This window comes from Gobio gobio (assembly GCF_949357685.1).
Source record: "Gobio gobio genome assembly, chromosome: 19".
Classification (NCBI taxonomy): Eukaryota; Metazoa; Chordata; class Actinopteri; order Cypriniformes; family Gobionidae; genus Gobio; species Gobio gobio.
Window position 1 is genome coordinate 24,104,928 of NC_137112.1, and position 10,991 is coordinate 24,115,918.

At 39.3% G+C, this 10,991-nt stretch overlaps 1 protein-coding gene across 7 annotated transcripts in view; it reads left to right on the top strand.

The window, feature by feature from the left end:
• Positions 1-10,788, top strand: part of elovl1b (ELOVL fatty acid elongase 1b) — a 42,533-nt gene extending 31,745 nt beyond the window's left edge. For 4 of the 7 annotated variants that reach the window (XM_079845117.1, XM_079845119.1, XM_079845118.1 and 1 more), the window contains 7 exons: positions 3,333-3,434; positions 4,351-4,541; positions 4,751-4,831; positions 4,924-4,980; positions 5,068-5,173; positions 5,427-5,563; positions 9,138-10,136. In XM_079845117.1, the coding sequence (XP_079701243.1) occupies positions 3,374-3,434; positions 4,351-4,541; positions 4,751-4,831; positions 4,924-4,980; positions 5,068-5,173; positions 5,427-5,563; positions 9,138-9,476 (972 nt within the window). In that variant the 5' untranslated portion in view covers positions 3,333-3,373 and the 3' untranslated portion in view covers positions 9,477-10,136. Of the gene's footprint in view, positions 1-3,332; positions 3,435-4,350; positions 4,542-4,750; positions 4,832-4,923; positions 4,981-5,067; positions 5,174-5,426; positions 5,564-9,137 lie in introns of all 7 variants that reach the window. The other 3 variants (XM_079845120.1, XM_079845121.1, XM_079845116.1) reach the window with 1 other exon arrangement.
• Positions 10,789-10,991: the final 203 nt, after the last annotated feature.

Sequence of the window (10,991 nt, forward strand, 5' to 3'; positions counted from 1 at the left end):
GATCAGAACAAGATTGTACAAATTCATGTGAACTGAATGTTCAACTTCTATCACACCTGGGTGGATGAAGGCTCGTTTGGAGATAAACTCCCGCTAATTCTTGACTATTGTGAAAACTTCAATGAGCTTTTTTTTCTATGAATGTATATTATGCAACGTTTGAAAGGAAAGGATATTTCTGATAACAGTCGGTCAGTTCACTTGCATTTGTGTGTACATTCAAGCCGTGTTTCCTTTTGCTAAACTCAGTGTTGCACTAATCTTATCTCAGGTCTCCTGACTTCCATTTGCTGGTCAATATGATGCAGTAGTTTGAATTCTTTGATTTTACTCACAAAGCAAAGGAATTTTATCACCTTTTTACAGTGACAGTTTCCTTGAAGCGATAGCGACCAGAAAGCGGTTTAACCTGAAGGCCACTGTCATTTCCTATGAACGTCTCTGCTGTGTGACGTAACATGGTCCATGATTCTGATCAGCCCTTCAGTCTGTGAATGTGCCTGATATCACCGTGGCTCTCCCTCTATCGCTAGCATCTCAAATGACATCTGTGTGCCCCAATCCAGGGATCTACACAGAGAATATGTGAGAGAACCTGTCTGGGTTTGTCAGTTTTCACTCTGAACATGTTGGGTGCTATTTAAGAGAAGTTTCCATTGTTGCTTTAGAGCAGATGTTCAGCTGTGGCGGGAAGGCAGAGCTGTTTGTTCATGTGAGCGGAGCCCTTGGAAGGTAAAGATGGCATTTATTGACCCTTTATACATTGTTCCCTCTCGTTGCTATAGTTTCCCTTTAGATGAAGGCATATTTTGGCCAATGAGTGCCATTCAGTCTGTGTATATATGCTATCAGAAGGACAGTGAAGTCGTTGTCATATATTTCCCAGCTGATACAGGCACATCATTGTATCAAGGCTGTAAATGAGTAATTTACTGCTAATCTTATCTAAATATACAGTTATAAAAAATATATCTCATACTCATGACTACTGAATGGGTTGGTGTATTACATTTGAGCCTAAAGTAGCTTTTGGCTGTAGTTTTGAGTGACACGTTTTTTATATAATTCATATAAATGTTCTTTAATAAAAATTCTGTTTGCATGCATATATCTATATAATTAATATATAATCATTTTTATAGATAAAATGTAATATATTTTGTTAAACATATTTATATTACAGATAACAGATTTTACTTACATACATACATACATACATACATACATACATACATACATGCATAAACATATAATAAATATATATATATATATATATATATGTGTATTAACGGCATGCGATTTAATGTAAAGTCCTTTAACGTGTTAAAGCAAATAAATTAAAGAAGTACGTTAAGCTGCATAGTTCATCACGCAGTTAGATGATGTTAGAAGTCGTGAGTTTATCAAAATCACACTGAGCATCTACAAGCACCTGTAACCCTGGGAGGAGGAAATTTTCATTCTAACTCTTTAACCCGAATTTGCTTCTCTGTTTGTGATCAGGCCATTTAAAGCCGTTAAACTTCAGTGATCCAATAATCGAATTCATTCAAACAGTCCAAAACAGAGCTAATGTAAAGAAGGCCAGGCTGATTACATCAGACATATCAGAGAGAATAGAGACTCACATTGCATTTTTAGTTAGTTCTTCGTTCTAGTGTGCTTTGCTTTAAAACACAAGCTCTGACGTATTCTGTCTTTTTTTTTTTGGTGCAATTTTGGTGACGTATCAGAGTCGTACAGAACCATGTGTCTGCAGATGCATCAATTCAAACCGCGTGTGTGCGCGCTCTCGATCACTTATCTCACGCTGCATTCATGTACACATTTGCGTTGTTTTCACACACACTCAGGAAGGATAATGTTTGATCTGTCATATGCATGTTGTTGTGATTCGTAATCGTAGGTTTATTCAGTCAAAGCACTTGATTTAGGTGTTGTTTTGGAGTCTCCGTGTGGTCCTGTTGTCTCAGCTTGATGTCTAAAATAAATCTCGTTGTTGTTGCTCTGTACACATACACTGAATTCTGTAGTTTTTTTCATGGGTGCTTAGGTGTGTATAAATGTATTATATAATAGAAGTATATGGACTCCTTATATTTGGTTATTTGGTGTTTTGTGAGGATGACCGTTCAATCTGATTGTTTACTTTGGATATACAAATTATGACAAAACGAATGCGTTTAATGAGATAAATGGCATATGATTAATTTCACGATAAGTGTGATTAATCGCATAACAAATGTATGATTAATCATGATTAAAATTATTTAAACACAAACTTTTATTTTGGATGTGATTCATCGATTTGACTGCACTAATATACATTACATTATATGATAATATAATATTTATATGTGTGTGTGTGTGTGTGTGTGTGTTTGATCATATAATGAGATTCCCATTCAATGCAGCAGAGCCAAGGTGAATGTTTACTCCTGCATTTGTTAATCTTTAACATTTGGTTTGTGAATAACCCGTGAATGTAAGGAGTTTGCTGTAGTTTTCTGTACTATCTTTGTAGTCTTTTCTTCCCAGCTTTCTTTAGGAAGTTCTTTGTTTTATTGGAAAGAAAGACTTCAAACTGAAGTGTGCGACACACCTGAATTCTTCCTGTGTTTGCCCAGAGTTCATTTGGGACGAAGATCTGTGATAAGATCAGACTCCGCTTCCTCTCTCTGTATAGTCAGCTGTATAAATCCATCAGTGTTTATTGTGTCAAAAGCTCAAGTGTTGACTTATTCAGTGGTGGAGGTGACCGAACGTTTCATGAAGGTTAAGATGAGAAAAGCATTACCTCACTTGTGCCGCTCCACTCCCTCCTGTGGCCACACCTCCAACATCAGACCATATCAGCCAAGAGGGAAAAGAAAAGCATGGAGGAGGGAGGCAGACGGAAAGTGACAATGAAAATCGAATCCTGTAATAAAATGAGATGCAATCTTTTTGCTTTCCAACTGTTTTAAGTGATTATTTCTGACACAATACATGAAGTAAGCGTTTCTTGTAATTCCCATTAGTAAGAGAGCATATAGCTAGAGGATGTTAAATGGACTTGAGATGAGCGTCACATGTTTCTAGTGTGTGGTTCAAGGTCTTTAATTTTTATTGGCTCAGCTGTTGAGGTCACCTGATACAGAGAATTCATTCCATCCCTCACAAACTCTACAGCATTTTTGTTTGTTTGTTTGTTTGGCATTTAACTCCATAAGTCTTGCTGGTAGAAAACCCAGTGTGGCGATCAAGTACTGACCGAGGAATCGCACTCATGCATGTTTTGTGCCACATGACATTATACTCCGAACTGACAACATCTCTGTTTGCCCTCACAGGTGCATTTGTGTAGTCAAACGTGAAGCTGACGTCAGTGAAAATGCTGGAGATGGTGAAAGACCGAGTACTGGAGGTCTATGACAGCCTCTTGGCAGGAAGAGGTAAAAATGCATATTTGTTGAAAAGATCCCATAGATACATTAAGTAGTCCTGAAATAATCTGAATTTTGTTCTATTCAGACTAATGGGGTTCGATGATCTTGTATAAGCTAATATACCAGAGATGCATATTTAAATTTTATAGAATAAAATGTTCAAAACTAATATAAAGTAATGATGGTTATTATAAAAAAAAAAATGTTCAGTAAAATTAATAAAATTTTACTTTACAGTACATTATTATTATTACTAAAAAAAAGTTTAATTCTTATTTAATAAAATAAAAACATGTAATAATAATAATTAGTAGCAGTATGTGTAAAGTGTAATATTGAATGGTTCCATAAAAATACATTTTTTACCTTATTTTATTATACTCATGCTGTAAATCCACATTTTTAAAGCTGATGTTTTATGAAATTTCACCCCTGATAAGTTTGTATCCCTGGTATACGCAATACAATTGGATAAATAGCTATTATAATTGCAACATGTTCAAGATTTCTAACCCGTTTCTCTGCCATGATATTAGTTGATGTGAAAATTGAGTTAACTGTGTTACGAGAATGCATCTAGTATTTACTTTTGAAAGCGTGTACACACAATATCTGAAAGTAACTTTTTTTTTTTTACACAATATACTCTTTTTACTAAATATTTAGTCAGAAATGCATTTACAAGGCTGTAAATAGATTTTGAACCTATACAAGAAGGCTAAAATTGCTCAAACTAAAACACTAAATTTCAGAATGTTGGCCTTGTCGTTACATTTTTCCATCACTAATTTATAACAGTCAAATCTGTTTGGAGAAACCGTTGTCATCCAATAATATTTGAATAAAATGTAAAAAATCTTTTTTATCTCTAGCTGTTGCTATACGTAAAATAATTTTTTTTGTGTTTCTCTCTCTCTCCTAGACCCACGGTTGAAGGATTACCTCCTAATGGAGAGTCCAGTCAATATGTCTGCTATTCTACTTGCTTATCTTTTCTTCGCACTGTACGCCGGCCCTAAGTTTATGGCCAACCGTAAACCCTTCCAATTGAAAGAAGCTATGATCATTTACAACCTGTCCTTGGTTGTCCTGTCTGCATATATCGTATATGAGGTGAGAATCAGGAGATTCATTCTGCTAGGTGGCGTGACCGTGCAGATGTGTTTGAACTTGAATACACATGCTTATTTGTCTGTATTGACTCAGAGTGAGGCGTGTTATATTTTATTCCTTATGGAGACACTATTCTGTTTTTGAATTGCTGCCCACAACCAGTTCCTGTAGATAAATTCATATACTCTTCATCTTTACTTGATGTGTAGTTCTTGATGTCAGGGTGGGCAACAGGATACACGTGGAGATGTGACCCATGTGATTATTCAAACAGCCCCCAAGGACTCAGAGTAAGATTTGCTTTCTATTTCCTGTAATATACTCAAATATTACTAATCAAATTCTCCATATTAAAGATGTCTTTTTTTTTTTTTTTTTTCAGATGACAAGTGTCTCCTGGTTATTCCTGTTTTCAAAGTTCATTGAGCTCATGGACACAGTAAGATTTGAATATGCTTCTCCAAAACGTCTGATTTTGGTTGTTGGTTCATGTAGTGATGATTGATGGTTTGGTGTCTTTGCTCAGGTATTTTTTGTGCTACGTAAGAAACACAGTCAGATCACCTTCCTACACATCTTCCACCATTCCTTCATGCCCTGGACGTGGTGGTGGGGCGTGAGCTATGCGCCAGGTGAGTCATTCTACCTTCCCACCTGGGTCAGTCAACAGATATTTACATGATCATCACGTGTGGTTTCAGTTGACATGACCTGTTAATGGATCCTGACAAATTTCTATTCCAGTCAGACATGTTTTCCACAAGCCAAGAACTTTTGCATGTACTAATGATTCTTGTAAATGAAGCTCTTGGTGTTGACTGTCATCAGAGTCTGTTGTTGTTATACTGCTGTAGCAAATGTGACTTACTGCAATGTTTCTTGCAGGTGGAATGGGCTCCTTCCATGCCATGATCAACTCTTGTGTCCATGTCATCATGTACTCCTACTACGGTCTTTCTGCTGCCGGCCCTCGCTTCCAGAAGTTCCTCTGGTGGAAGAAATACATGACTGCAATTCAGCTGGTATGTTTATTTGATTTGTAGAGCGGTATAAAACTCACCTGTGGTAATGTTGAAGGGATAGTTACAAATTTTGAAGACTCCTCAAAATACAGTGACCGTTCGCAGTGCCCATGACTGTCGAGCTTCAAAATAGACCAAAAAAGGCCAATAAAAAAAACTATTATTAAATAGGGGTGTAACGATAGACTCATGATTACAAATCGTGAAATTAAGCCAAAATAAAGGAGAGGTTTTTTTTATTATTATAGTTATCAGGACAAATATTTCCCTATATATATATATATATAATTATATTAACAAAGTAATATAATCACTGAAACTCTGTAAACGTTCATTTTTCCCCCCACACAGTACTCATGCTTTCAATGCAGTATCTCTTACATTAGAGGTGTCCAACCCTGGTCCTGGAGAGCTACCACCCTGCAGATTTTAGCTCCAACCTCAATCAAACACACCTGAACCAGCTAATCATGGTGTCCAGGGTGCTAAATAATTACAGACAGGTGTGTTGGAGCAGGGTTGGAACTGAAATCTGCAGGACGGTAGCTCTCCAGGAGCAGAGTTGGACACCCCTTGCATAGACAAGCTGCGCATGCACAGACTCTCCTAGTGCTCAATATGTCCCACCTCTCCCGCTATTAATGCACTCTCTCTCTGTGTGTGTGTGTGTATATGTGTATACATATATACATACACCGATAACATAACATTGACCACCTTCCTAATAATGTGTTGGTCCCCCTTTTGCTGCCAAAACAGCCCTGACCTGTCGAGGCATTGACTCCACTAGGCCCCTGAAGGTGTGCTGTGGTATCTGGCAGCAAGATGTTTCCTTTAAGTCCTGTAAGTTGCGAGGTGGGGCCTCCATGGATCGGACTTGTTTATTCAGCACATCCCACAGATGCTCGATTGGATTGAGATCTGGGGAATTTGGAGGCCAAGTCAACACTTTAAACTCGTTGTTGTGCCCCTCATACCATTCCTGAACCATTTTTGCTTTGTGGAAGGGCACATCATCCTGCTGAAATAGGCCACAGCCAGCAGGGAATACTGTTTCCATGAAAGGGTGCACATGGTCTGCAACAATGCTTAAGTAGGTGGTACGTGTCAAAGGAACATCCACATGGATGGCAGGACCCAAGGTTTCCCAGCAGAACATCGCCCAAAGCATCACACTGCCTTCTTCCACAGTGCATTCTGGTGCCATATGTTCCACAGGTAATCCACCTACATGCACCTGGCCATCCATTTGATGAAAAAAGAAAACGTGATTCATCAGACCAGGCCACCTTCTTCCATTGCTCCGTGGTCCAGTTCAGCGGTGGACAGGGGTCAGCATGGCTATGCAGCCCCATATCTGCGATGCACTGTGTATTCTGACACCTGTCTATCAGAACCAGCATTAACTTCTTGAGCAATCTGTTTGATCGGACCACACGGGCCAGCCTTCGGTCCCCACGTGCATCAATAAGCCATGGCCGCCCATGACCCTGTCGCCGGTTCACCACTGTTCCTTCCTTGGACCACTTTTGATAGAAACTGACCACTGCAGACTGAGAACACCCCACAAGAGCTGCAGTTTTGGAGATGCTCTGACCCAATCGTCTAGCCATCACAATTTGGCCCTTGTCAAACTCACTCATCCTGAATAAACCATCTAAAATTATTTGAATAATCATACTACTAAAACTAAATGTGATCGGATGATTTAAATGATGTTTGAGGAGTGACATTCTGTCAGCGCATATGCACTTCAGATGATCAATGCATTAAATCAGAGTTCTAATCGCAAGAAAGTGTCAAATGGACTATATCCAAACTGTAAATTGTTAGTTCATCCAAAAATTACTCTCATGTTTCCCCACTTCACACAAGCATTTGAACGTCCGTATTTACTACGGCATGCATGTCATTTGTAAATTTGTTCATCCTATAAAGCCATCGTGCTGCTTCAGAAGATTTGGATTATACCACTCGATTAATTTACTTTACAATGCCTTTAGGACTTTTGGATCTTTTAGGGTGAGTACATGATGACCAAATTTACATTTGAATTATACCTGATAAAAAAACGTAAGCTGAGCCTTGGATAAAACTAAATCTATATTACAAATCATATCGCTTACATCGTTATATCGAAATATCACAATATAAGTTGATGTATCATTACACCCCTATTATTCACTGATAATCCACTTAATAAACTGTTGACTTAATAAACACTTCAACCTTATCTTTGAATCAGTGAGTTAAACGACTGTCCCTCTAAGGCAAGTCATTTCACAGGACGGCCATCTTTGAAACGCCCCTCGGGCAGCTATTTCAGTCATGCAAGTGCAGCTCCTATCTCTTTGAATGGGGAAACCTCGAATTCTCTAAAGCTGTTCACCAAGCTCACTATTAAATATCATATTTGAAATCACCAATGAAATCTGACAAAATCATAAATGTGGTTTCTTTTTTCTAAAAAAAGAAAAAAGGCTGGACCAGCTAATGCACATGTTCAGTCATAAGTGCGTTTCTCAGAACACTGCAGCTGCCGTAAGAAGCTCCAGCTGATATAGAAACAGTCAGTGACGCAATTACTTTACCAATCAGCGATTGGATCTTTTATTTAGAAGGCGGGACTTATTCTGCCGTATTGCACGTTGCACTTTCTCCCATTCGTAGTCATGCGAGTGCGCTGTCTTTCTATATTTAAAGGCCCTGTCCCAAATGGCACACTTCATGTGCACTTTCGGTCTTGTGGACTTGCAATGGCCGCTGTGTGTGCGTGTCCGTTAAGTCCACGAGACTGTAGGGTGTCCCATTTATCACTTTAGGTCTCAGAAGGGTGCACGCGGGTGCCCCCCTTTGAGGTCGATATGCACCCTCGATGCGCACTTCTGCCGAGCCTGCACTGGTACGGGTTCCACAGCGGACTTCTTCCCGACAGTCAAAACGGCGTTACTTCGTGAAAGTGTGGAAGACCACGAGGGTTTAGGGTGCCATTTGGGACAGGGCCAAAGTCTTTGGTTAAACTTGAGAACCAGGTCAGAGGTCAAAGAAGCGTTCTTTTCAGTTAATTGGTTGATCCAATTCACAAATTCAGTTTACAGCTCAACGCGATGGGAAGATAAGGAGTTAGAGGTTCATTTAATCTTAATTGGTTCAGTCAAATTCTGTCATTTACTCCCCCCTCAAGTTGTTCCAAACCTGATATTTGGAAGAATATGGGTAATCAAACAGTTGATGGGCCGCAATGACTTCATAGTATGGAGGGGAAAAAAAATACTATGGAAGTCAATGGGGTCCATCATTTGTTTGGTTACTGACATTCTTCGAAATATCTTTTTTTGTGTTCAGCAGAAGAAAGACATTACTAACTTGGGGGGAGTAAATTATGAATTTTGTGAACTAAACCTTTAAATTTTAGAATTATTATTTTAGCTTTATAGACACTGTCACTGTGAACTGTTGTTGTATGGAAAGAGCTGCGTAAATGTTAATTTTTCTTTTGTCTTCCACAAACTATCCCTTTAAAGATGTGTCTTAAACTATACCAAAACTCAGACTTTCTTACTCTTTTCTACAGGTTCAGTTCGTGTTGGTGTCTCTTCATGTAACCCAGTGGTACTTCATGAAGAGCTGCGACTACCAAGTGCCTCTGTTCATTCACCTCATCTGGATGTACGGGACCTTTTTCTTCGTGCTGTTCTCTAACTTCTGGTACCAGGCGTACGTGAAGGGCAAGAGGCTACCAAAGAACACCGAACAACTCACCCAGAAAGGCAAGGCTAATGGATCCACCAGAGTGGCCAACGGCTCGTCTGTAGTTTCAAACGGCCACGGCGTACATGAAAACGGCCAGAGCAACGGGAAGAAACATCACGAGAACGGGAGCAGTCTCAACGGCAAGATGAAGAATGCCTGAGAGCTCAGGAGGAGAAGACCCAAAACGGATGACCAGGAGAACCTGCAGTATGGCACTATGGAATTCAAAGAGTGTTTTGGGACCTTTCATTTTCAAATCTTGAGTTTTTTTAATGTGTACATTAAATACGTACATGGGGATATGAATGCCGTTGACCCCAATTGAATATTTTTTTGTCATAAATTAATCTAAAGAATAATTATTGAGCAAAATGTATGAAGAGAAGAGGAAGAGTACTGACTGGATGCATCCTCCGCTGATGTTGCTCATGACGTTCTTCTAAACGGAACGAATTCACAGATGGGCACAAACACACACACACACACACACAGAGACATCTGTGTGTCTTTCATACTCCCCCAATAGCAGACACTGTACAGTCAACATCAGTAAACTTGAATTACACCTGTAAATAGTTTTACCTTATAAACTAACGGGATTGATACGTTACGTTATATATTGTTACTATTGAAATAAATACAAAAAAATAAATTCCATTTTAAAATACAGTTATCTGTTTATTTCATGTTCGTTATGCTGTTTGATGGCACATTGTAGTTCCTCCTTGAATAAAATCAGTGCAGGTCAAAGGAATTTGACCTACAATTCCAGCTGACATTCCGACATTTCCAATGCAACATATTAAAATACTTTTTGTATAACTTTGTCATCTACATGAATGCTGGAGTACCTTGGGGCGTTCGCTCTCTCGTTTTAGGTTTGCTCGGCCATTCGGTTGGCTTCCATCGGATGCGGTTTATAAAGAAATGCAGTGTGTCCATGCCGCACTTCTCCTTCGGGATTTGCATTTGTCATCTCGAGTATGTGCAGCATGTTAGATGTAAACAAAAAGTCCTTTCAGTTCCTGAAAGGCAACAGAGGAAGACCAGATGAGCAAGCGTCCTACGCCGTGTGTGTGCGGGGGAGAAGGCCAGAACAAAGTTAAATGAGGTCACGTAGGAACAAATGACTTCAAGCTCACAGTGCACGAGAGTTTGTGCGTATAATTTGCGCTCCTGTTTATCCAAGCTTCGCCTTTGTTTGGCTAAATTCCTACAGTCTTTTTTTTTCCCAGCAGGTGTGCGTTAATGTAGGGCAGAGTTCAGGGCGCTCCTCTCGGCAAGCTGGGAGAACAGGGCGTTACATGGGATTTGTACAGTGAGTCAGAAGGATGCATTCCTCACGCATATCGGGAAGTACAACAGAGTTTGCCATGGCTACAATGAGTTCTACAAGTGGAAGACTGAAGAGTCAGGGAAAGAAACCAAGTCTCTCTCTAATATCAGGTCATGCTAATAAAAGTCATTTGCTCAAGAATCATGTTGTCGCACTTTGGTCCTCATTTGTCAGTGTTTTAAACCGGAACCTGGCCTTAGGCTTTTCTCTGACTAAGCCGAACTACAGAAAGCTACTTCAATTTGTCACAGATGATCCGTTGGTGATGACTAGAGGTCGACCGACAATATGTTTTGCTGATACCCATAACTAAGAAATGAAAATGTTGTAAGGAAACAT